At 45.1% G+C, this 26993-nt stretch overlaps 2 protein-coding genes across 7 annotated transcripts in view; both read right to left on the reverse strand.

The window, feature by feature from the left end:
- Positions 1–77: 77 nt before the first annotated feature.
- Positions 78–10963, reverse strand: pnisr (PNN-interacting serine/arginine-rich protein). Of its 5 annotated transcripts, none has more exons than XM_080857832.1 (12): positions 10924–10963; positions 10044–10165; positions 9599–9781; positions 8668–8909; positions 6143–6302; positions 5552–5748; positions 4494–4643; positions 4068–4167; positions 3235–3288; positions 2592–2771; positions 1054–2227; positions 78–534 (listed from the first exon to the last, which is right to left on the reverse strand). In XM_080857832.1, exons 2-12 carry the CDS (start codon positions 10129–10131, stop codon positions 504–506), a joined length of 2559 nt encoding a protein of 852 aa, XP_080713958.1. In that variant the 5' UTR covers positions 10132–10165; positions 10924–10963; the 3' UTR covers positions 78–503. The 5 variants fall into 5 exon arrangements, with proteins under 5 accessions (XP_080713958.1, XP_080713957.1, XP_080713956.1 ...); XM_080857831.1 differs by having other exon boundaries at positions 6113–6302; XM_080857830.1 differs by having other exon boundaries at positions 78–2227.
- Positions 10964–12937: 1974 nt separating this feature from the next.
- Positions 12938–26993, reverse strand: part of usp45 (ubiquitin specific peptidase 45) — a 52957-nt gene continuing 38901 nt past the window's right edge. The window contains exons 10-18 of one of the 2 annotated variants that reach the window (XM_080858523.1): positions 21074–21155; positions 20635–20726; positions 20407–20463; positions 18382–18513; positions 17429–18119; positions 16681–16778; positions 16188–16274; positions 15816–15957; positions 12938–14725 (exon numbers count right to left, since the gene is read on the reverse strand). In XM_080858523.1, the coding sequence (XP_080714649.1) occupies positions 14595–14725; positions 15816–15957; positions 16188–16274; positions 16681–16778; positions 17429–18119; positions 18382–18513; positions 20407–20463; positions 20635–20726; positions 21074–21155 (1512 nt within the window). In that variant the 3' untranslated portion in view covers positions 12938–14594. Of the gene's footprint in view, positions 14726–15815; positions 15958–16126; positions 16275–16680; positions 16779–17428; positions 18120–18381; positions 18514–20406; positions 20464–20634; positions 20727–21073; positions 21156–26993 lie in introns of those variants that run through there. The other variant, XM_080858524.1, reaches the window with a different exon arrangement.

Here is a 26993-nt window from a genome sequence, read left to right on the forward strand (position 1 = left end):
CAAAGAGAAATAACAAAACATTTGCAACTACATATCCCATTACCACCCACCACATCACGCGGAAGAAAGACACATCGTACATGAAAACAACATTTCTTTTTTATTGAACAATTTACATCAATAAGTGATTCATTCGGTCTTATGTCCTGTTGTGATCTTTAAAATGTTACAACCAGAATATTCTATTTCATCCTTCAAATTGTGGATAACATAGGTCCAACAAAAAGCAACAAAATGAAGCAAAAATCAAAACCCTAGCAAATTAGAAATGTCACATCATGAAGACATGGGGCACTTTAAAAAAAATGACAACACGTTATTTACACTGCAAGAAGTTGGAGGGGAGGGGAGGGAATGGATGGAGTTGGGGGGTTGGGGAGGGGCTAGGACAGGGGCTCGGGGAGAGCGGAGGAGTTCACCTACACCTTTGCCTCGAGAATGAGACAAGCCCGTTAAACTCGTGGAATTTAAAATAAGTGCACAGGTTTGGGCCGTGCCTGCCCTCAACGCCAGCGTCTGGCCGGGGAGGAGGACCTGAAAGAGAACCGCCAGGGGGGGAGGGGTCGTTAGTGTAGTCACACCAGTAAGAGTGTGCCTCAAGTTTTTGTTTATTTCTACGAATACACACACACACACACACACACACACACATACATACACACAAACACACAAACACAGAGATTCCACACATATTCTGATGAACATTCAAAGAAGTAAATTGAAAACAGATACAGTCTCACAAGGACCTGAGAGAGAGTTAGCATCTGTTAGGGACTCATCCTCCATTGGAGGTACAATTAAGTGTACAATAATGCACTTCACAAATTCTATATAACACTTTTTCGCTACTATTGCACAATAATACTGATTTGTCTCTGGCAATCAGTTCATTATGTCAAACCAGTTCAGACACTGATGAGGTACTGTATTAAAAGTGACGTTCGAAAATTACTTGAGAGTGCTTGAAATGTATCGCAAGTAACCAAACATACACAACACACAAACAGTATCAATTTAAAATAGGTGAAAAAGAAGAAGGAAAAAATGGAATACCTTGATCGTGACTTAGACTTGTGTTTGCGGCTTGCCTTCTTACCAGACTTGTGAGACTTTTCCATGGACCGCGAGCGACTACGCTTAGACTTTTTGGATTTTTTTTCCTTGCTAACATCCGGGGAGGGGGACCTGCTCCTGCTGGACTCGGACTCTGAGTACTTCCTGCTAGCCTTGCCTGAGCCCTTCCTGCTGCTGGCCTTGCTGTCCTTAGAGAGCCTGTCGCTCTGGGGGTCGGATGGGTCACTCTCCCTCCTGCGCTTGGACTTCCCGTTGGTCTCCTCCTGGGGGGCTACCTCTTTCTCTCGTTCCTTCTCTTTCCCTTTCCCTTTCTCCTTCTCCCTCTCCTTCTCTCTGTCCCTGTCCCTCTCCTTCTCCTTCTCTTTCTCTTTCTCTCTCTCCCTGTCCTTGGCCTTCTGCTTCTCTTTCTTCTTGTCTGACTCCCTCTCTTTCTTCTTCTTCTCCTTGTCGCGACTGTGGCTCCTCTCCCTCCGCTTGCTCTCCCTGTCCTTGCTGGCATCCTTCTGCTTCCTTCTGCTGCTGCGGCTGTTGCTACGGCTACGGCGGCTACGGTCCTTGCTGCCGTGGCGTCTCTCTCTGCTGTGACTGTGGCTGCCTCTGGCCCTGTCCTTCGACCTGCTCTTGCGCCCCCTGCTGTCAGTGGTTGTCCTGCGCTGGTGTGATCGGGAGCGTGAACGGGAGCGACTCCTGCTGCGCTTTCTGTGGGAGTGGCCTCCGGAGGGGGAGTGGCCCCGACTGCCGTCCTGCCTCCTCTCGCTACCCCGCTCAGAGCGGGAGTGGCGTCTGCGCGAGCTGCGGCTTCCACTGCGGCTGCGGCGTCTGCGAGAGGACGAGCGGCTACGTCTGTGTTTCCTCTGCGGCGAGGAGGACCGGGAGGAGGCTGAGGAAGACGAGGATGAGGAAGAGGAGGACGAGGAGGAAGAGGAACGCTTGCTGGAGGAGCGGGCAGCCGAACTGGAGCGACTCCTGGGCTCCCTACCTGAACCTGACCTCACCCTGACCTCTGGCTCACTGCCCTTTGACCTCCAGCGCTCCGCAGGGGCGGATACCGAGCTGGGATCCCTCTCTGCCTCCCTTTCTCTGTATTTGGGCTCTGGCTGCTTGTCCTCGTGACTGGGGTTTTCTCTGAATGACCTCTCTGCTGCAGCATCTTCTGCGTGAACACACACACACAGACACACACAAACACACCCAAAAACTACATTTAATAAACCAATAAACAAGAAAGTCAACAGAAAAATAAACAGCAAAGAACACTATGCCTACATTCACTTTTCTGCAACGTAGTATTCTTAAAAAACTAAACAAAAAACAACTGGATATTGTAGTTGTCAAAAAATGTCTGCATTCTTCAATTTGTGGGTGTGGGTTTTGATAACAACAGTTAAGTTTTGTTTCTTTGTTCCATTTGGCACAGCAGCTGATGCATTCACAGAAAGAGTTGATTCCAGAAAGAGTGAAGTCAAAATGAGAGTCGACCCACGAGTGAGAAGAACCTGCTCTGGTTTTATTCTCACCATGTTTGACTCCCTCCAGCGCCTCCCTGTCCTGCATCTCGCGCTCCTTTCGCCGGAAGGCGTCCTGCTTCTGCCGGATGCGGTGCCTCAGCTCCTCCTCGTCCGTGTCGGAGGACTCCGAGCCCTGGCCACTGCGCTCCTCGTCCGAGCTCTCGTCTGAGCCGTAGTCCCCCAGACCCCCTGCGACGACAGAGCCCCTTTTCTTATAGCAGAGTCGCACCACCGCCGGCACAACGGCCGGTCTCTCACACACACAAGTCAATCCTCCGCTGCCCCTGATCACCACCCATCCACAGTCCTTATACTAAACCCACTCAATGTCACAACTCTGGGTAAAGTACTCTCAATATATCTGACTGTGCTAAACGAAACTAACCCCACTTTCTGTGTGAGACATTGCATGCTGTTAACATTCTGAGACATATCCAAAGGCCATCTAAAACTCTATTTCTATATTTAAACCAGATTTGGCTTTAATTGGCTCTTCAGTTTAAGAAAAGCCCTTCTAGGGTTGTAAGAGGAACAAGAGAAGAGAATGAGAGAAAAGGAGAGAAGTCTGGAACTACCCCTACCCACTACTTTAATCCCCAAAACCCCAGCCCACCCCCCCTCCCGCCCGGATTCAGATGGAGGGGACACTCACCGAGGCCAGTCAGAGAAGCCAGTGCACTTGACTGTGCCAGCTGTTTGGCAGGAGCTTTGATTCACATCAACAACAGGAACAACATGTTAAAACACATACAGCCACCATTTTCTCATAGGCAAGAGTGTCTCTAGAGAGGGGGGCAGAGAATATGCACTATTCACAAGAGCTCCCTTGGGCAAAAAACACAAAAAAGAAAAGAGAAAAAGAAAATAAAGAAAGAAAAGAAACAAAACACAAAAACAAAAGGGGGAAAAAAAACGGAGAAAAAGAGAGATGGGTTAACAACATTATCTGTCAATCAAACAGTTCAGTCAATCAGTGGAAGAGTCAAGAGCCAAGAGAAGCAGTGTGTACTAAAGCAGCACTGCGGTCAGGTATGACCGCTCTACAGCTCATGAGTCTGATGCAACACCCCTGGCCTGTGCTAGTCAGGGGGGTGGGGGCAGGGGCACTTTTGCACAGGGGTGGGGCTTCCAGTTCCAAAACCAGGAGAGCTTTTAAAAATCATGCCTTGGTAGCTAGCATAGCTGCCTCTGTTCTGCCTCTCTTCAAGAGTACCGTACCCCACCTCCCTGGGATTTTAGCACAGAAGGGGCCATTCATAGTCACTGAAGATCTCTTTTTCTTTCCTCTTTACACACAGGTACACACCAGTCACATTAGCGTTGGCATCCATCACACATTGCTCAGTGAGGTTTTCAGAGATGAGTTTGAGGACAGTACTGAGTTTAAGGACTAAGTCTGAATGTCAGACTGGTATATGGGGCCTCTCCTCTGCAGTTAGCCTGGAGGGCACAGAGGGAGCATGGACTCAAAGAATGGGAGCAGACCTTTGGTGGCTTTGCGGTGCGTCTCTTTTGCAATCTGGGAGATCTCCTCGTTGGTGACCTCCAGGAGCACCTCTGTCAGCAGCGTCTTGGTCAAGATCATCTGCAGTTAGACAGGGAGAGAGAGCGAAAGAGAGAGAGAGAGAGAGAGAAGGAAGTGAGAGAGAAAAACAGTTATACAGAAAGGAAGGAGAATATATCCACCAGGGAAAGAGAATGAGAGAGAGAGAGAGATGTGACTAGCGAACGCTCTTGTATGAGGCGACTGACAGTACAGTAAACAGGGGGTCGAGTTGTTACACTCTTGGTGTCGTTAGAACCTTGTTTTCCCAATGAAAGCCACAGGACACACACAGTGCAAGACTGATTGGGAGACAGATAGAGGGGGAGAAAAAGAAAGAAAGAAAATAAAAAGAGAGAGTGACTGACCAGCTGGAACTCCCGCTCTTCCTCTGTCATTTCTGGCTCGCTGTGGTCTTCATGTGAGGGGGAGGGGCTCCTGCTAGTAAACTCTGGCTTTCTCGCATGCATGCCGTCTCTGCTCTCCTCTTCATCCTCACCGTCCTCATCATCACTGTCCTGTGAAAGAGGAGCAGAAGTGTGCAAAGCTTAGAGAAGCTGAAAATCTCTTCAGTCTGTGCTAGTCCCAAATTCTACACCTAAACTCTTCCTGTGTGTTTCTAGGCAAGGCTGTCTGACGCTGCCGTCTTCTGTTTGATAGACACTATTAGCATCTCTGAGTATCATCCCTAATGAAAGTGAATGTACAGTGCCTTGCATAAGTATTCACCCCCTTGGATGTTTTACCCTTTTATTGCTTTTATAAATCAGTAATGGTCAATATGAGACTTCTAGCACCAATTGGTTAGACCTCTGTTGAATTAGGTCAGTCTATGTAAAGGGGGTGAATACTTATGTCATCACTTATTTTCATTACATATTTTGTATTTAATTTAACTGTGTAGAAATCTATTTCACTTTGACATTAAAGAGGGCTTTTTTGTGATTTTTTTTGTGTCCAAAAAGCCAACTTATATTGACCATGACTGATTTATAAAAGCAATACAAGGGTAAAACATCCAAGGGGGTGAATACTTATGCAAGGCACTGTATGCAGGCTATGAGAGACTTAATGATTTCAGAGATCACGACTTCTGCATACGTATGTGCACTAGCGCGGGGTTTGATTTTTGTTTTCAAATTTCCTTGGTTCTTTTACTTTTACCTAGTGGCTTGAGTTCTGTGCAGTCCTTCAGTAATTCAATTACACTCCTGTGTAATGACATGAGTACGTGGAAGAGACTAGAAAAGCCTACATAGCTTAATGACTAGCTTAATGCACTCTGCTTGGCTGAAGTCATCCAGGAACTCTACTGATGAGTAGGAGAGCCACAAGATGAGAAACTGAGTAAAGTCCGACAACAGTGCTTGGAAAGAACCCTAAAGGACAAACATGTTACAGGGCTCTTTTGGAAGTCTTCACTTACAAATTTGCTCTTGCGCGGTACCCTTGGGCCGTCCCCCCCATCCTCGTCGGCATCGTCTGCGTCTGCCTTCTCGTCCGTCTCCATCTCGGCCCGCTGCTTATCCATACGCTCCTTCTCCATCTTTTTCTGCTTCTCGCGGTCCATCTTTTCCAGCCCCTCCCGGATCCACGCCGGCAGCGTCCGCCTCTTCACAGCGTCTGTGGAGCAGCAGGGAGCAGAGATGGCAAAGGGTGAGGTACATGAGAGCTAGGGTTGGGCACAGAAACTTCCAGACAACAGACACACTTTTGTTTCCTTTGAAAATCAACATTTTAATCAACTAAATTTACTTATTTATCAGACGCCTATCAAACGTGACTTAACATTTCTATATATACGTTACACATCTTTAGATACATCATTTCTATCAGTTTATGTGCTCCATATGTGTTGGGCACAGGTGTAATTAGCCTTTTGCTTTAGCAGCAGAGCTACAGGCACACTACATGATGTGCATCATATCGGACGATGAAAATGTCCTTTGGGATTTCCAACTGCAATGATAACGGACAAAGACCATACCGAAAGCAATAGCAGCGAGTGCCTCCCCACCTATAGCGGGGGGGACCTCGGGCTTGACAGGCAGCTGGTTGGGGGAGCGCGGCCGGTCCCTGAAGCCTGGCGGCCGGTCCCGTCTGTTCTGGGGGGGTCCTTGCTGCCAGTAGGGGGGGTGGAAGCCAGTTCCGGGGGGGCCATATGCTGCCGCTCCATGCTGAGGGAGGGGGGTGGGAGGAAAGATATGGATGAAGCTGTATTCATTCACAGTGATGCACAAGAAGACACTATATACACAGCACTGTAGAGCGGTCGGTCTGCTGGGATGTCCAGATGCAAACAGGCCAAATATTGGACGAGAAATATGTCAGTCTTTTTTTTCTTTCTCTCCTAGTCTAAACTATCTTCGCTATGGAACGCTGCTGTAGTCTCTCCACCCGATCTACTTGTAGAAACCCTCGGCCCACATGCACCCATCGACACCGTACTGCCATACACTTACTCTACCTCATGTTAGTATTTATATGCATGCAATATATCATTGCCACCACCGCCATGTTTTTCTGTTAGTACTCTCCTTACCCCTGTAACAGAAACCCTATGAGCACAGTGTATAACCACTAAGATATTCTTGTATGAATCATATATATACACCATATGATGTTTGTATATATTTGATGTACATCTAACAAATGCATACTGTGTACTGGGGCTAAACGATTTGGGAAAATAATCTAATTATGATTTTTTTTTTCTCCTTAATATTGCGATTTTTTTCATTTTATCCTCTTTTTTCCCCAACAAAACGTAATGAATGATTTAAATATGACCAACACAATATTAGATACATTTAGTGTAATATGCAGTAATTGTATTTCATGGTAAGGGTTAGGATAAGCAGTTTTACCTTAAAACAATTACTTTTAATATGTAGAATCGCCTCCGTGCCATTGCCATACCAGGGTCCGTAGGCAAGTGACTGTTATGTAGGTTTGCCTAATGCTGCCCTGTTTTTACTGTCTGCCGAACTATTAAGTAGCTTATTTGCCGTCTTGCTTTGTCTTGTGGTGCACTTGCTTGATTTGACTGTGTTACGACAGTTGTTGACTAAGTTGTTGAGTAGTTTGTCATAGTGTCAAAGTAAGCACATTTAAAGAGATTTTGCTAGTTTGTGCCACTGGCATCTCCTTAGCGATTAGCAATTGATCCGTGCAAAATGTACCATCTTAAAAAAACCTTCGAAAATCGCGTTTTATCATATCGCGATTTATTCGCAAATGCAAATGCAATTAATTGTTCAGCCCTACTCTGTACAACACCTGTTGTTTCCCTTCCCCTTCTGCCACACAACCACCTCCCTTCCCCTTCTGCCACACAACCCCCCCCCCCCCTTCCTATCTCCTCCCGGCCAACCTCTAGCAGATGGGTCCCCCCCTTATGTGTAGTGGTTCTGCTTAAGGTTCCTTCCTGACCAACAGGGAGTTTTTCATTGCCCCTGTTGCCATTGTGCTTGCACTAAGGGGGTCCAGGTTCTTGGCTCTATGTAACTGAATAATAAATATTTGTATTCTGCTTTTTCCTCTCATCTATTCCACATCACACCAGTTAGGCTAAATGATCCAGGCTACAGCTTTTGCTATATGAAACATATGGTCAGCACAGTGCTGATGGTTCAATGCACACTCATTTTGCAGTGCAACATCTTTACTGATAGACATCCAACATGCATTGGCTACAACAGGCCCATCAAAGGCAACTGCCCTTAATCAAAGCAGCAGACGACATGCAGCTCAACCCCGCCGTATTAAAAAAAGACATATGTATTACCGATTTCTTCAGGCTCCTAAAATTCTTGAAAAAAGAACGCAAAGAATTGCCTTCTCAGATGCTATAGTGACAACGCTTGGGTAACACAACAGGGTGTGCAATGTACCACCATATCCGTTTAAATAAATGTTTTGCTAAGTTGTATTTGGTTTGAGCATGCCACTGTCTGCTGATTTTGACATTGCGCTACTTAATCCATGTGTTCCCGTTTTTTACAATTAAAAACCAAATGACCAATGAAAATGCAGGATAATATCAATAAGCAGGATGCGGGCCAAAGGGTTCAAATGTAGTGCTGTGTAATGCAAAGCGAGACACCTGGTCAGCCTACTGACTGGGGGCGTGATAATCAGTGTTCACTGACAAGGAAAATAGGATAGAAAGATTCAACAGCCAGAATCCACACTAACAAAACATCCTTACTCTACTCCATCCTCAACGCGTACTACGAGAGCTCTGAACTGCAGTCACTCTGCTCCCTGAGTGAAGCTGTTTGCCAAGCACCACTAAACAACAGAATGAGAACGCATTAGTATCCAACACTGGTAAAACGCGTGTGACGCTGTGAGATTGGATGCTACAGTACAAGCAGAAGAAACATGCTATTCACAAGAGCTCCCTTGGGCAAAACATGCATAGCCAAAGACTCTATGTCTCTGTGAGTGTGTGTGCACTAGGCTGGGGTCCACGAAGAACGATCGAATAATTCCAAATGAATACCGAACAGTATTTTTGCTTGAAATGCCCATCCTTACCTGATAGTCGAACTGAGTGACGCCCATAGGCTGGACTGCGTAACCGTCTGGTTGCCCACCGTAGCCGTGGCTATTCTGGGGGAAGATGCCATGGTGGGGGTCCCCCGGGAACTCCAGGCTATCCTGGCTGTTGCTGTCCTCTGAGGGGGTTACCATGTCCATGGGTGCGGGGCCGGGGGGGATCCAGGCCTGCTCCGGGGGAGGAGGAGGAGGGGGTGCATGCTGCCCATGCATTCCCCACTCTGCAGGGAACACACACACGCACACAGGTGTGAGGTTTATGGCTCACGACCATAGATAGTCTGCATGTCTGTCCTCAGCTGCATTCACTTCACTCAGCAAAAACATTAGATATACCAAAGGCAGTTCTCTGTGCCGTATGAACCATGTTACTTAACAAAACAAGCATCTCTAACTACTGCATGTTCCCAAAACAAGATGCCTAGACAGGTTCTACTTGGATAATCCCATAATGTTGAATATTTGGGTCTCTACTTGTTGAAACAGCCCAAAAGAGCCATCAGAAAGCATAAACAATTCTCCATGCATTGTCAATTATTTTCATTTTCAACAGTTTGCATTGCTCCTTAAAAACTATAATTATGATTAGCTTCTACAAACAAGACTCAGACCGATTTCCTCTTGTCCCACCACAAGAAAAGTTTTTGATGACATCCTGATCGTGGCAACACCAATCAAAAATACCTAGTTTGCTCTACCTCTTTGATCTACAAATGCAATCATTTGGGTCTGTGCTTATACTTTCAAACTATTTAGCACCTTTTCCCTGAAATATGTAGCTATAAAGCTCACACAAATAGATTCTGACTGATATTATGGGTAGAAGTGATAGAAAGAAAAATCTTAACAATCATAAATCAGCTTGTTCCTAAATGATTTGAATGTCATTTGTAATTACTCCTGTGCGTACCAGGCTGCCACATTCTGTTAAAGTTGGGATCTCCCTGGAAGTTTCCATGATTGTTGTGTGTCCCTGGCTCCAAGCCCGGGATATCCTGGCCATTGGGCTGAATCGGCTGCTGGTCGCCCGCTGGCCCCGTTGATTCCTTCTGAGCTATCCAAGCTTGTGCCAGTGCTGCCCAGTCCACTTGGCCTGTATACAACACACAGAGAATCAGTTGCTGTGCTGATGTTTTCTATCAAATGAACTACTGTATTTTTTGCTTTAAACATGATCATGACTAAGTACAGACGTTTTGCAGTCACTGCATTTCAAATCAGTACACCACTGGGTCAATAGCAATAGCATTCCACTTTACATATATATGAGCATACATTCATGCAACCACAGTAAACTGTTGGATGTTGGGTTTGAATTACCTATTTCATGCTTTTCATCACTCTGGTTGACCTACCTGGGTCTTGTTGATGTTGGAAGGACTGCATCCACTGCTGCTGGCTCAGAGGCCATTGTGGCCAGGGTTGTCCACTCTGGTCCCACATCTTTCACCCTGGAACTCCTACGCCTGGATTCAGCCTGCAAAGGAGAAACGGTTAACTTGGATGAAGCTGGGTGACGTTCATCCTAGGTGTTAGATCAAGCCCAAGAAAAATAGGGAGTTGGCTAGAGATGTATCGTTATTTAATTGACTTTCGACAATGCTAGTTAGCTAGCTTATGTTGAATTGTGTAGAACATGTACATTTGCGAACGTTAACATGATGAAACATCAACATCTGTCAACATCTCTGACGTTTATTGACACAGTTCCACTGCGAACTGTATTTCTTCCATCTAACTATCAGCAAGGCTTGGGGTATTTTGTTCACGTTAAACGCTACAATGGCTAAATAGCAAGTCAGCTAACGCTTTGGTCAGATAACGTTAGCTATGCCATAGTAGCTAGTTAGCAAGTTGGCTTAATTGTTTTGATCCCAGATGAGCAACGACTGAGACAATATTGCAATGAATTAACGTCTGCGATGTAAACATTGTAGTTCATTGTTGAAATAGGTATGTTTATTATATTTAGCGTGCTAGATGCCCATCAATAAATCAACTGTCTACAGAGCAAATGGTCACTGTGTAACTTAATGTTAGCCAACACCACTCCCCATTCTAGGCCTCAACAGTGCAGAGTATCCAAACACCCTCTTCAAAGTAAAATGTTGATGCTGTGGACTCGGGGATACTAGTGTCCACTATTTCGCAAAACATCGCAAAAACGGGCGCATATACTTTAGTATTTGTGACAATAAACAAAATAATGGTATGGGCAACACGCCGATTTCCCACCTCTTCCAAAAAGCGTCTTCTTCGTCTCGCTCAAGATGGCGCATCTGTGTGAAAGCCAGTGGCGATTAACACTTCCTGGTCACGACTATTTTTAAGTCATGTCAAAATAAAAGTACATTTTACATTCGTAAACGCATCGGGGTCGCCTTGGTTGCTACTTCTTAAAATACTATACTAGTCTACATACTTCACAAGACTATGAAAAAATATACACAATTATTGGTTGTTTTATTAAAAAACACATACTCGACTTTTCTGTACCAAAGTTCTATTTACGGATTTTCCACCCGCTTCTGTCATTCTGCCATTGTTATTATTTATGTATTGCGTTCATTACAGATGTGGCTGACCAATCCCCGACACATCATGGTTCAAGCATAAAGCAGGTATTGCACGAATTTGTTGCTATTGGTGCAAAACAAAAAAGCTGGCATTTGCTCATTAAGAATACACTGCAACACCACTAAAATACAGGCATTCAGAAAATAATTAGATTTAAAAAATCTGAAGCGACTAGAAACACCAGAATAGAAAGCGTTTAAGTAGTCTAATAATTTAAGGTCTGGAGACTTAACTGGGTAAATTAACTCAGTAGCCTAAGTAATACACTTCTAAATAGAAGAGGCCTATGGCTTCTTTCTCCTAGCGAAACAAAACCCTGGGATCTTATGTTCCGGGGTTAACCACTTAAACTTTGAGTTAATTTACCCAGGTTTGCCACTAAATACCCCCTGGTTAGAATAGTTCAAACATGTAAGTCTCAATTCTTGACAAAAATGCAGCCAGTCCATTAATGATCTATTTATCGGTTTCAACAGAGTAATTGTGAAATCTATTTTAACATGCACATTTTGAGAGGCCCCTTTCTTCATAAATGATGTGTGTGTTGCACCTGAAATGGAACCATAACTATGTGCATTATGGCTTGATGCGACCTAATAATTATAACCTCTGCAGTAAACACAAACAACGTGCATGCGCCACCCACACATACAAAGACGGGTATCAAAACGATTGCCACTGCTGTCCTTCCCACATTCGTGTCAAACCAAAGGGCCTGGCAGAGACACACACATAAAACCCAAGTCTCCTCAAATATGAATGTGCGCCATGACTTCACCCCAGGCACAGAAAACATGACAATTCTCTATCTCTGTGTCTGTGTCTTTCTCTCGTTCCTCACCCTGAGTGGGGTACATGAAGTGGACACCCATCTATTTTGGCTGGCTCCTTCAGGACGCTTAGGCAGCGAGCTGAGGGCTGAGCATGTTTCTCCAAACTCAGCGGGTTGTTAAAGAGAGACACAGACGCCCACCCGTCGCCCTGCATCAGGTCTCTGTGTCAGACAGACAGGCGGGCCATCGCTGCTGCCATTAACTCAGATTAAAATCAGCTCTGATCCCGGCACACTGGCCATCAGCCAGTTTCGAGCTGTGCTGCTTTTGGGTTAAAAATAGGCGCGTACACACACACACACACACACACACACACAGACCCACTTAATTTGACCACACAATTTCTCTCGTCCCATATGTACACAGAAAAAGACAAACACACACACACACACACACACACTTCAAAAAGATTTATAATTTTTAAGGGTGGTTTGACACCCATGGTCTTCACCCTGTGGCAGTTCTGTTTTGATGTAGGGGTGTGAATGAGCGGACGCGGGTGGGTTGGGGGTGACGTTGGGTTGGCGGGAGACGGCATGCTGGCTCCTAGACGCGATGCTGTTGGACGTTGGCCTTTTCCCGTGCCAACACCCACCTCCTCTTCACCAGCTGACGGCATGTTCACCAAACCGCCCTGCTCTGCACCCGTCGCCACGCGTCCGCACCACCCACGGACGGAACATGGCATGGCGGAATGCGCTGTGACACGGCAGCCTAATCGCCGAGCCCAGTCGTCACGCAGAGACACAACACACAACTCAGAAAGCACGAGAGGAAAAAACTAAAAAAGTCTCAAAACATCCACAACAAGAAAGAAATCCTGCATACCCAGCCAGCACTGTAGAAGTAGAATACTTTTATTTCTTAATCAATGTGATAACTCTAGTTTTATGATAGTAATCATACAGTGTATCAAAGTTATATAACATTCAAGCAAAAGGAAAACCCTTAAAGGAAAAACCCTGCAGTCGGAGGTACCTCATATGCTGAGTATGCAATGCTCTGGCACGAGCCGGTTATGTATAACATCATAGAAGAATAGTATATACATGATTGTATATATATTGATCAATTTAAAAAAGCGAAGAGAAAAGTTCCTGGTTCAACCATACGTCCTACGGTTGAATAGCGGCCCTGTACATGCGTGTGAAATAAGGACATACTAATGGGACGCGGACATAGGCACTGTTTGAGACTGAGAGGCTTGAATGGAGACACTGCCAGTGCAATGCCACTTCTGGTACAATTTTTCAGGTTTCTTTCTGTTCAAGAACCTCCATGATGAGGCAATCTTACGAGCAAATCAACACAAGAAAAAAATTAAACAAGATATTACACAGAAATCTTTTGAAGTACATTAGAATATTTTTTTTTCTTAAACCATTTCATGTTGTCTTATCTAACAATAAATAGCAAAATATAAAAATATATAAGAGGACAACGTAAACAAGTCAGGAAAATAACATTATTGCATGCAGTGCAATGCCACATTGTCTTCAGGGACCTGTGAATCACTTTCCATCAGTAGAATGCAGGATATATGATTTAAAAGAAAATGCAACAAGAAAACAGAAAAATAACATCTATATTTCCATTGTCAAAAAGGTCTGTCAACCTAGTGAGATATCTGTTTGGCATTTTCCCTTTGTTTGCCGGTCACAATCTACTTTGCGCTGGGATTTTTTGTGTGTGAGGAAAAAGGTGGTCGCTGATGAGTCTATATGTCCCTGTGTGTGTTGTGTATGTTCCTGTGCGTGGAGTGAATGTCCCTGTGTGTGTGTGTGTGTGTGTGTGTGTGTGTATGTCCCTGTGTGTGTGTGTGTGTGTGTGTGTGTGTGTGTGTGTTTGCCTGTGTATGAATGTGTATGTAGGTGATGCTTAGTGTGTGCGTTCCTGTGTGTGTCACTGTGTGTTTGACTGAGAGAATATGTGTGTTTATGCACAAACTGAGCTTGATGTGGCACCTTAACACAACACAACAAACACCACCCATGCATAGGGCTCTCCAGCCTTCGGCACATGCTTCTTCCCCATTGGCACTCATTGTGAGGTTTGCTATCCTGTGCATTCCCTGCAGCCATTACTTTAATACTTCCTCCAAGTCTTTAATCTGTCTTTGGCATTCCCCAGTTGCTCTTACAAACTCACCCCTGTCCACAATACCACTTTCACATTTTAACATCCAGCTGTACAATAATATATATCCATTTTCATTCAAATAAAATACAGATTCTTCGCTAAATAAAAATCAATCAGATCCCTACCCCATACCACACACGCACGCGCATGCACGTGCTCACACACACACACACACATTCCAAAGTCCAAGCCTCACACTGAAGCAGATATTATGCAAGTTTATGCCACGTGAATTGTCTTCCTTATGCCATCAGGTGGCTCATACCATTCAATGTGTCCCTATAACGGACTCCAACGATCGGTGCACCCCTCCAATGGACTCCATTAACTCATTGCTGTGCCTCCATGACAGGCTCCCTAAAGCAGCTCCTCGTAGAAGAGCAGGTAGGCCTGAGAGTTAAGCACGCGAGACTCCGGCACCATCTGGACACTGGTGTCACTGATGTAAACCCACTGACTCTGGGAAGATGCACCAGCCTCACGCCCACCTGGGGGAAAAAAACGTATTTACGTCCACATTAAACAGACACAACTACCGGACACAATTCAAATTATGTCTATACCAAGCAGGGTCTTCCCCATATATGAAGACGGACAATAATGGCTGACTGTGATGGAATGCCTTCACTACGGTTGGTATGTGCTCGGTCATACCAGCGTGCCTGGCTCTTTGGCATTGCAGTCAGGGTGCAGGTTTCCCCCGGCAAATTGCACCCTGGTTATGACCCTGTAGCCCTGCTTCAATAACCACCCTCATGCCAAACTCACAAAAAAGGAGATAAGTGTTACTGCAAACAGTCTACAACAGTGATGAAGACCTGGCACGACTGCACGCAACTTATGACGCCATAGGAACCTTCTTATTAAGACATAAGACACATCAATTGACACGTCATGCCACCTCATAACGGGCATGTGACTGGTAATGTCGGGCAGCATTGTTGTTTATCGCTATCAGAGGTTGGCTGAGGATGACTGCTGTGTAAAGGCCAGATTTTTTACAAGACACATTCATTCGGGTGTCAAGCTGCCTGGTGGGGGAATAAAGAGAGTGGGTGACATATGCATTTACTCCTCACTACTAATAATAATAATACTTGAATAATAAAAGCGCTTGTCTAAATACTCAAAGACGCACTACTGTGTCACTGAGGGAAATGACAGATGCCATTGCATTGCGTGACCTGAGCGCTGCAGTCCTTGTTTACCAATGCAAGCCCTTTTCTGTTTGCTGTTGCTGTTTCTGCTTTTGTGGGTTTGTGTCTGTGCTTGTGTCACAGTGTGAGGGGCTTCGTTCAGACCGCGTTCGTGTCTCAAAACGGGTTCAACATGAAACAGAATGGCCAAATATAAAACAGGTAGCTGCCATTTACTTACTTTACCAGTTGCCAAGGCCTTTATCAACATGAAAACTTACAAAACACACACACTTAACTGTCTTCAAGGCTGCAAGGAAATAATGCCCATAGAGAGATGCAAACCACTCAACCGAGTCCTTCAAAAGATCTATTCAGTGAGAGGCGGTAGGCTGAGCTGGTCTGCCTTGAGTGTCGGCAGGTGGAGATGTAGTGGGCTCACCTGACTGGTTCCGGCGCTGATCCGATCTCTTCACTGGGTTGCGGACCTTTACATACGCTGTGTAGTGGCCTCCCCGCATCGATCCACTATGCTCGACAATCCCGTAGAGACTGTAAAGAACCCGCTCACCTGGCACAAAGTTCTACAACACACACACACACACACACACACACACACATATATATATGCTTATTTAAAAAAAAAAATGCACTGTAACTAAATCATTTTTATTAGAATTCAATGTTTAACCCAGTATGCTCATAAAATGCAACAAAGCCTGCCTCTAGATCTTGGTTCCTTAGGGTTCTAACCTTCTAGCATAAGTAGTTCTAGCATGTGCTTCTAGCTGACGTATGATCCCCTAGTTAGTACCTTGCACAAGGCGGAGCAGAAGGGCGCCAGGTCCAGGATGAGAGGGAAATCCACATGCCGGTTGACCTTCCGCAGATTCATCCCTGCCTGGGGGACAGAACAAGACGAGAGGCTACAAAACTGCCCATCAGCCCAGCAAGAAGGTGGCGAGAGCAGAAGGACTGTTCACATTAATGTGATCTCTACATGGGTAAGTGGAAGCCAAGGTTGTGTACCAATAGCAATGAAAATGGGAAATGGGCTGCATCAGTATAGTGCTTTCATATTCGGTGGAGATAGCTAATACTTCGCACTCAGACAGCTTTACACCAGTGTGTGTTTGTGTGTGTGGGTATGTATGTGTTTGTGAATGTTGTTCTGTATGTGTAGAACGTATGTTTCTGTGCTTGCATGTGTGTGTGTGCTGTATATGTGTGCATGTATTGCATTGTACTTGTGTGTGAATACATAGTTGGATGCAAGTGTGTGTGTGTGAGTCTGGCAATGCACTTACCTGGTGAAAACGTTTGAGATGCAGCGTGACCACCGGCGGTAGGGAGGAGATGAGAATCTGTTTGCGGGCGCTGGTGTACACCCGCTCTGATTTCTTCCCTGTGCCACACAAACACATTCAGGCAAAGTTAGCCATAGATTTAGCACATAAACATAGGAAACAGCATCCCCGCCCCCATCTTCCTCTGGCCTCTCTCTTTCACGGGTCTCTCTGGTTTTAACTGTCTCACTCCCTTAGCACCTGTCTTGTAGCTCATGTACCCCTCACACCTGTCTGTCTCTCCTTCAGGCCTCTTCCTGAGCTGCGTCTCTCTCCGGCATGTCTCTCCCTTGCCCATCTTAGTCTCTCTCACCTGTTTCCCTCTTACCCCCTGTCTCACACATGACTCACACATGTCTCACACATGTCTCACACATGTCTCACACATGTCTCACACATGTCTCACACATGTCTCACACATGTCTCACACATGTCTCACACATGTCTCACACATGTCTCTCTCTCTCGCTCTCATTTGATCATCCATCTGTCTGTCATCTTTTTCGTTCTCTGTCTATTCTTTTCAATTCGCTTTCCTCTCTCACATGCATCTCTATTCTTCACCCAACACTCAACCTCTCTCCTAACTTTCTTTCAATTCGCTTCACTCACTCACTCTCTCTCTCTCTTACCCATCTCCCTGTGTCGCATGTATCCCCATCTTACACATCTGCCTCTCTCCCCTCCCCCCCATCTCTCTCTGGCTCACCTGACGTGCTGCTCTTCCTGAGCTGTCTCTGCCTGCGCTCGGTGCAGTTCTCACACAGCAGCTTGTTGTTGCCCATGAGCAGCTCTACAGAGGTGAACTGGTAGAGGCAGGACTGCACCGAGCACTCCTTGGAGCAGGGCGTGTAGCTGTGGGACAGCGCCTGGAACGCCCCCTGGTGGCCATGCTGCGGCTGCTGCTGCTGCTGGGGGTGGTGGCGTTGGGCAAGCTGCACTGCCTGGCCGGCTGATTCACCGGGCTCCTCTAGGGACAGTGTGTCGGGGGAGGTGTGCACGAGGCCCAGTTTGGAGACGGCACTGACCAGCTGCTCCACAGCGCCGCCCTGCTGGGGCCGATGGGCGCTGTTAGGGGTCAGAGGGGAGTGCGCTGGGGCCGGGGTGGTTGCCGGTTTGGGGGTGCGCTCGGCCGCAGCGATGCTGGTCCGATGGCTGGGTCCGGGGGGCGAGCGGGGCGACCACTCGCTCTCGGACGCCTCACTGTCAGCATCGTTACTGCTATCCTGGGCACCCAAGTCCTTCTCGCTGCCTTCTGATTGGCTGCCAGAAGCCCCCCCTCCCCTGCAGATGCCAAAGCCCCTCCCCGCTGAGCAGAGATCCTCCTCGTTAAGGGCGGAGCTGCAGCTGGCCCCGCCCCTTTCATCTTGATTGCTGGTCAAATGGCGGCCAGGCTGCCTCTGAGGAGAACACACTGCACTCAGTTTATGTCTCTCTCTCTCTCTCTCACACACACACACACACACACACACACATAAACAAACAAACAGTTTCTCTCTCCCATATCTTTGCCACAAGAAGGCACACACAAACAGGCACACTACCTACAGAGCCCAGACCCACATGCCTGACATTAATGTATAGGGTGTGCCTGCACGAGTTCTTTCAGGGAGACGGAAGGGTAGAGGTGAGCTGTGAATGGGAGTCCTGGTGCACACGTACCGGTGCACTAATCTTCTTGATGGCCCTGTTACCCTGAGTGTGTGTCGTCAAGGGCTCATCGCCGTGGGTGACGGCAGCCTCCTGCTCCCGACTGCTCTTTCCTGATCTGCTTGGGTTGGAGGGCTTGGAGATCTGAGGGGAGGGAGAGAGACCATAGCAACAAGCTGAAGACATGCTTATCTTCTTTATCACACATAGGTTAACACACACATACAGCCGCGGAAAAAATTAAGAGACCACTTCAAAATTATCAGTTTCTCTGGTTTTACTATTTATTGGTATGTGTTAAAGTAAAATGTACATTTTTGTTTTATTCTATAACCTACTGGCAACATTCCTACCAAATTTCAAATAAAAATATTGTCATTTAGATCATTTATTTGCAGAAAAATGACAATTGGTCAAAATAGCAAAAATGATGCAGTGTCTTCAGATCTCAAATAATGCAAAGAAAACAAGCTCATATTCATTTTTAAACTACACAATACTAATGCTTACACTTAGGAAGAGTTCAGAAATCAATATTTGGTGGAATAACCTTGATTTAAAATCACAACTTTCATGTGTCTTGGCATGCTCTCCACCAGTCTTTCACATTGCCGTTGGGTGACTTTATGCTACTCCTGGCGCAAGAATTCAAGCAGCTCGGCTTCTTTTCATGGCTTGTGACCATCCATCTTCCTCTTGATCACATTTCAGAGGTTTTTTATGGGATTCAGGTCTCGAAATTGGGCTGGCCATGACAGGGTCCTGATCTGGTGGTACTCCATCCACACCTTTACTGGCCTGGCTGTGTGGCATGGAGCATTGCCCTGCTGGAAAAAACACTTCTCAGAGTTGGGGAACATTGTCAGAGCAAAAGGAAGCAAGTTTTTCTTCCGGGACAACGTTGTACTTTGCCTGGCTGAGGTTTGTAAAAGACCATAAGGATTGAAAAAGCGGACTGGAGGTTCTTCTAAGTTCGTCTTCTCTGATGAGTCCGATTTCACAGTAGGTGCAAGACTCTCTGGCTTGTAGGCCTCTCCAGGTCTCCGTCTAACCATCAGACGACCATGTGTTGGGCAAAGCTGAAAATTGGACTCATCAGAGAAGACGAACTAGAAGACCCTCCAGTCCGCTTTTTTCAATCCTTATGGTCTTTTACAAACCTCAGCCAGGCAAAGTACAACGTTGTCCCGGAAGAAAAACTTGCTTCCTTTAGCTCTGACAATGTTCCCCAACTCTGAGAAATGTTTTTTCCAGCAGGGCAATGCTCCATGCCACACAGCCAGGCCAGTAAAGGTGTGGATGGAGTACCACCAGATCAGGACCCTGTCATGGCCAGCCCAATTTCGAGACCTGAATCCTATAAAAAACCTCTGAAATGTGATCAAGAGGAAGATGGATGGTCACAAGCCATGAAAAGAAGCCGAGCTGCTTGAATTCTTGCACCAGGAGTAGCATAAAGTCACCCAACGGCAATGTGAAAGACTGGTGGAGAGCATGCCAAGACACATGAAAGTTGTGATTTTAAATCAAGGTTATTCCACCAAATATTGATTTCTGAACTCTTCCTAAGTGTAAGCATTAGTATTGTGTAGTTTAAAAATGAATATGAAGTTGTTTTCTTGGCATTATTCGAGATCTGAAGACACTGCATCTTTTTTGCTATTTTGACCAATTGTCATTTTTCTGCAAATAAATGATCTAAATGACAATATTTTTATTTGAAATTTGGTAGGAATGTTGCCAGTAGGTTATAGAATAAAACAAAAATGTACATTTTACTTTAACACATACCAATAAATAGTAAAACCAGAGAAACTGATAATTTTGAAGTGGTCTCTTAATTTTTTCCGCGGCTGTATATGCAGTCACGTGCCCACACACGCCCACACACACACACACACACACACACACACACACACACACACACACACGCACACACACTAAACTCAATGCATTCACTATGTGTCTGCTGCATGTGTGTGATGAGCTGTGTGCGGAGCTGTCATGAGGGAATGTGAGGTCAAGGCTGTCGCTCACCCTCTCCTCTATAATGGGCAGTGAGATGTCAATGAAGGCCTCTTTCACTGTGGAGATCTGAGAAGGAGAGAAAACAAGAGAGGAGAGGAGATGAGGAGGGAAGGGGAGAAAGGGAGGTGCACAGAAGGGCAAATAAAACTACAGTTGTGCAACATTCTTTATCACTAAACACATCACAAGTATTTGTTTGTGTGTGTGTGTGTGTGTGTGTGTGTGTGTTTTACCTACATGTTCGCACTCCTCACACATGATGGTGTTAGTTAACTCTCCCACAAAGATGCGATCCACAAAGTTCATCTTCACACCGTCTTTACCATATGCTGTTAAGAGAAAAACACATTTAAATGTGTGCAGTTTAATATCAAACAGTAAGATAAAAATATGCATGCGTTCCATCCCTTCTGTATTTCAATAAAGTAATACTTTACTCCTGCTATGTTGTGCAGTGTATTTCTGACTGATATGAACACATAAGCATGTCAATGCAGAAACAAACTTGAACTACCACAACAGCTACTAGTCGTAGACATATCAACTTGTACGTAAGGATGACCATAATTACAGCTGATTCTCTTCATTCTTGCAGATGAAGAGACAGATAATTTAAGTAGCCACAAGATGGCGCTGTTGCCCTAGCCAGCGTGTAGCAGTTGCACACATCACAGACCTTTGACTTGACGTTTGGTCTCATCATCAGCCGTCTTCTCGGTTGGGTTGTTAAACGCTTTCAGGATGCCAGCCTTGATCCGCTGTCAAGTAGGTACAAACAAACCAAACATAACCAAACAAAATGACGACAAATGAAGTGAGATGTCACCAAGACCAACAAGGACATTTTCATGGTAGCGCTGCAGCATGATTTCGTAGCATGGTATGCGTACTAGGGTTCAAAAACATATTTCAAATAATTAGTAATGGTTTTAAACAGAAATGCATCATTTAATTAACAGTTTACTGTTTATACATCCAGGCCATGAACTAAGACAGGGTTGATTAAATGATTGACTCTATGTTTTATAATGTATGTCAATTATTGGATTTGTGTTTTATAACCTATGCCAGATACAGATTTTTTGTGTTTTATGTCAATTTTTTGTTTTGTGTTTTTATGATTAATGTCAGTAACGGACTTTTATTTTATGATTTATGTCAGTCACTGATTTTTGTGTTTTATTATTTATGTCAATTATCGGTTTTGTGTTTTTATGATTTATGCCAGTTAGTGATTTTTGTGTTTTATGATTTATGTCAATTATTGGTTTTGTGTTTTTATGATTTATGTCAGTTACTGATTTTTGTGTTTTATGACTTTTGTGTTCATATGCTTGTGTTGAACATGTCTTACATTAATGACATACAGAGTGAAACAGAGTCCCTGTGTCAGTATTGGGGTCAAACGGCAGAAGCATATATAGTTCTACTCTCTGACCTCTATGTCCCTCTTCTCTTGTGGACAGCTAGTTTCTCTCTGTACAGCTTAGAGGCTCGGGCCAGGAACAGACACGGTCAGATCCATCTGTTCCGCTCCGTCATCAGGCACACTAGCTTACTGAGGCGACTGAAGATGATGAGTTTGCAACACAGACCACATCAGAAGGAGAAATATTCAGATTGTTTTGTTGCGTCAATCGGTATGACGACAATGTACTTGTTAAGTCGTGATTGGTTTCGAAGACGTGTTCCGTTGTGATGTCAATTTGGGTAGCAGAATCCTAGACTTCTCTGCACCAGTCTGGGTACTAGCGAAAGCATTCCGGGAGGCTGCTGTCTGAGCTAGTCATAAAGCAGATCAACTCTGAGAAGCTATTCTCTCCATCTGTGCACAGGAGAAAGAACACAGCGTTGCCTGACTTGACTGCTCATCATCATCCCTCTCTGAGTCTCCTTATCTGTGATAGTAAAGATTACCATCTTACTATCAATAACCCAAAAGAAATATCCGATGCAGTGGGTAGTGGTTCGCTTATGTTGGCTAATGAATTACTGTTTATATCCAGACTGAGTCTCCTAACGAATCGTTTGCATTCGCTATCTACTCATTGATGAACGTAAACATTATTCTTAACATTAAATAACAGCGAGTCAAGCACTCCAGTTCATAGCCATCGGTGATAATTACTGCATTTAATTAGATTCCCTTAATGCAACCTCAACGTAAAGGGCAACAACAAAACTGAATTTTAAAGTATGAATGCCAAATGCAGAAAATAATAATAATAATAATAATAATAATAAATAACCAATCAATACAAATTAAATACAATATCACAGTCAACTATTAGAAAACTATACAGCAGTGGAATGAACACGGGATCTCTCATTTAATTTACAGTAGACCAGAAGTCTACTGCTGACTGCTATATAAGCTCATATATGCGTGCATTTGTGTGTGTGTTTTGCCAAGCATAAAAAACACATATAGTGCAGAGGCCATGCTGGCATCTGTGCATAAAAGTGTGTACACAGGCATATGTCTGTATATTAAGAAAGTATACTCCCATGTCGGATATGTATAGTACTGTGTGTGTGTGTGTGTGTGTGTGTGTGTGTGTGTGTGTGCGTTGCATGGATACAGGAGAGGGATCAGCAATCAACCAGCTATTCTTTTTATTTAGTTAAAGGGCACTGATGAAACAGTGTTTGGCTTTTGTTTGTGTGTGTGTGTGTGTGTGTGTTTGTTGTGTTATGTGTGTTTGTTAGTAATTAGAATGGGTGAAAGGGACACAGAGTATGTATGCATGGTTGAGTCAGAGATCCTATGTCTGACGATATAAGTGTCTGAGTGTGTTGTGTGTGTGTCTATTACTCAAATACATCTTCCTCACAGCTTGTCAATTTAACTGCATGTATGAATCACATCAGAGCATACGATCTATGTGGTGTGTGTGTGTGTGTGTGTGTGTGTGTGTGTGTGTGTGTGTGTGTGTGTGTGTGTGTGTGTGTGTGTGTGTGTGTGTGATGTCCTAATGAGAGGTGACGTGGCCAGTGAGTTTGTTGGTGAGAAAGCTGATAGGACACACAGCCACAGTAAAGCACCAATCAATAGATAATTGGCTGTGGGTCGGTTGCGGGGCTCGACCAGTCACCCCCATTGTCCGACCCCCTCCTCACTGGACTGGCTATTTAGGTCAAAAGCTTCGTTAATCCGGGTTCCTCATCTCTCCCAGAGCACCCCCTCCCGTGACCCAAACACACACAGTCGGACTCCGCTGAGTAACCCACTTATTAATTACCAGACACCCCGGCCCCCCACCCAAACTCACCACAACCACCACCAACCCCCCCTTCAACAACAATAAAAGGCCTCTCCCCTCTCTTCTCACCTTGAGGAGCTCCCATCCCAGCCTGGATCAGTGGGCCATGCCAAGACTGTGATCATTAGCTAACCAAGGCTAATTGGTGGTAATTTGTAATGGCCCCAATTAGCATATTTTGGCTGCTGATACAAATGGCTGGACCTGGTAGCGATTAGCGCTCCAAGACCCTGAGGAGAGGAAAGAAGAGGAGAGGAGTGAAGGGGCTATGAATGCCAAAGCACTGGGCCCAAGAATGGGGCTGGCTCTGCTAGGTGTGTGTGTGTGCGTGTGTGAGTGTGTGTGTGTTTCCCATAGGGTAGAATGGTTTGAATGTATGAAAGAAAAAATAAACATACACCATAAATCTTTATTTGAGGGGGGGTGGTCCATGTCCATGTTTGTAAATAAGTGATCGGTGTGTGATTATGAATATGTGAATGTGTGTGTGAGTGTCTGTTTGTTTGTGTGTGTGTGTGTGGGTGTGAGAAAAAAGGACATTGTTGATGTAGAGTGTGCAGTAAAAATCGACCTTGTAATCTGTGTGTACACTAGTCCAGGCTGGCTTGTTCCCCTCCCACTTCTTCCTTTAAAGGGGGGGGGGGGGGTTAGGGACTCTTCTCCTCAACCCCCCACTTCAAGCGTCTCTGGTTAAAGAGTTGATTGTCTGTCTGTCTGTGGGTGTGTGTGTGTATGTGCGTGTGTGCAGTGATGGGTCCATCACAAAGCCACACTGAGCAGCTGCTTGTTTCCCAGGGCGCACAAAGCCGGTGCCCTCCACACTAGCAGACTCCTTTTAGTGGCACAACTGGGAACATTCACAGGTCTCCAAGGGGCCTGCTGAGGACCTGGGGGGGGGGGGGGGGGTTTGGGGGGGGGCACGGCTGACCACTACTCAAGGCACCCGCTGCCCACGGTTGCTCCACACCAGTGGGGTAAAAGCAGCCCAACGGGTCCCTGACTCCAACAAGAGATCCAAGTCTGTTGCCCCACTCACACATAACCAGTCGGGTGGGTGGGGGGCAAGTCCTGACTCATTCTGTAGCCTTGACCCACTGACAGTATTTGGGAGGTGGGAAGTGTGTGTGTGTGTGTGTGTGTGTGTGTGTGTGTGTGTGTGTGTGTGTGTGTGTGTGTGTGTGTGTGTGGGGTGGGGGGGGGGGGGGGGTGTCTGTCTACACCATCCAAAAACTACACACAGGGTCCCATGAAGGTTATGGAACAAGGGCCAGCCAAATGCATGCTGTGCGGTTATTCTGTTGCACGTGGATGAGCACTAACATTCATTAAGAGAAAGGAAAACACACACACGCAAACACGCACGCACGCACACACGCACACACAACATGAAAAGGGAACACATTTAATATTCTTAATTTGAATCCAACAATAATATTGACGAAAGGGATCCAGAGATGAAATACAATCTTATACCAGGAAGCATCGCCTGCACCACACAGCAAGGCTGCCTACTACAGCTGAGATTAAGCACAATGTTGCCAGCTGCCTAGAGTTTTCCTTAGGTAGGCCTGCCAACTAATGCTAACTAACTAGTTGCTTTTGAACACGCCCGAGGCTGCCAAATATAATTATATTTAACAATTATAACAAAATAAAAAAAATATAATATCTCCAACTTACATATACTATAACCCTAGACCATTGATACTTGCAAGTATGGGCTGATACTTGATAGGCTATGTCGATATATGGGTCAAAGACACAACCTGTCTCTAAGATTAGCTCTTCTCAACCTTTGTCTAAGGCCTAGTTTAGACGGAGCCTAGAGTCACTGAATCATTTTTCACACAAATCGAATCTTTTAATTTCGTAAGAATGGAGCGTGGTAACGAGAGATTTGCGTAAGGACGAACCCATCCGATTGGGATGAACCGGCTGTAGTACATACCCCACGCCTGTTGGTGGCGCTTTGGCGCTGCTACAGACAACTGAAAAAACTTGTTAAAACGTAGAAGACAGGAGGACACGGGTAAACAGCCAGTAGACAAGCTACAATAAGCAACGTTTAGCCTAACCGCATAGCCTACATTTAATCTGCACAGTAATACATTATGATGGTTAATAAAATCGGTGGTCAGAGCAGACTATAGGTTATGCGAAAATTAATTCTATTTTTTATTGATAATAAAGAGTTTGGAACAGTGCAACATGACATGTCTGTGAGTTGTTTAAATGCCTGTGCTTTACACAATGCAAGTGGCGTGGATCCTGGATGGTTTTCAATTGCTTCCAATTTCATGGTTTTATTACTAACAACAAATGTAAGCTATTGTTGAGGGCTTTGTCCTTCACTTACTGTACCTCTGAAGTAACGTTAACGCTAGCTAGTAGGCTACACAAACAGCTATCGTTGTCTGACAGGACTACAGCTAACTTAGCATTCATCTTAGCATTTATCTTTATTGTGTCAGGTGTTCTGGCTAGTCTCAAAAATTAAGTGGCTAAGTAAGACCAGGAAAAACTATCCACGTGTAGGTATAGCAGCACACTATCCCAATAGAAACAACTAATCACAGTAGAAAAAGGTAAGTCACGAAAAAGGAGCCACGTCATAAATTTGAATTATTGTTGATGTTATGAGGGGAAGTAATGAGGTGAATAGGGGTTCAACCTGAGGTCGCGATGCGATCACATGGGACAATGACATCATCAGTACCGATTCAAATCTACTCACTTTCTACCCCCGATTCGAATCGTTGCAGATACCGTGTGCGGATAGAGAGTGTTTGTCTAAATGATAGGGCTATCTGTATTAGTTTCATTTCAGACGCAGACAAACTCGGCTCCGTCTAAACTAGGCCTAAGAACACATCAGAGGTGGTGGGAATGTTCCTGGCCATATGCATGAATGTTTGTACAGTCACGCATTTTTGTAGCACCTCTGTCACAGCAATGGCAATCAAATCAACAATCTGGTCATGATGTGCAGTAAGAGTCCTTTGTACATATAACATTCGTTTACAATATGGGCAACTGATTCTATTGACTCTATGTTTGACATGTTTTAATATGGCCTCGCTTTATGGACATTTCACCTCAAGTTACTCTTCAAAATCAGCACCAAAGCAGTGCAAACATTCATGTGACACACTGAGCTTGTGATTGAGGCAAACGCTGGCCTTGACCAGAGTACACAAAGGCAAAGCCTTCGACTAATCACTGTGCAAGGAAAACAAACAGGGAAGCTCTCCTGCAAACAATGAAGAAATGGATTTCTGGTTGCCAACGGCATATTACTTGAGCACTCAGCATTCAGTTTCTCCCCTTTCAGCC

Source organism: Sprattus sprattus (assembly GCF_963457725.1).
Source record: "Sprattus sprattus genome assembly, chromosome: 19".
Classification (NCBI taxonomy): domain Eukaryota; kingdom Metazoa; phylum Chordata; class Actinopteri; order Clupeiformes; family Clupeidae; genus Sprattus; species Sprattus sprattus.

Excerpts from the sequence above, each read along its gene's own strand:
- pnisr (XM_080857828.1), bottom strand. The coding sequence starts at position 10,131 with ATGTGGGACCAGAGTGGACAACCCTGGCCACAATGGCCTCTGAGCCAG. Across the intron at positions 9,782-10,043 it reads CCAACATCAACAAGACCCAG|GCCAAGTGGACTGGGCAGCA; the intron begins GTAGGTCAACCA and ends TGTTGTATACAG. Across the intron at positions 4,168-4,493 it reads AAGAGCGGGAGTTCCAGCTG|ATGATCTTGACCAAGACGCT; the intron begins GTCAGTCACTCT and ends GTCTAACTGCAG.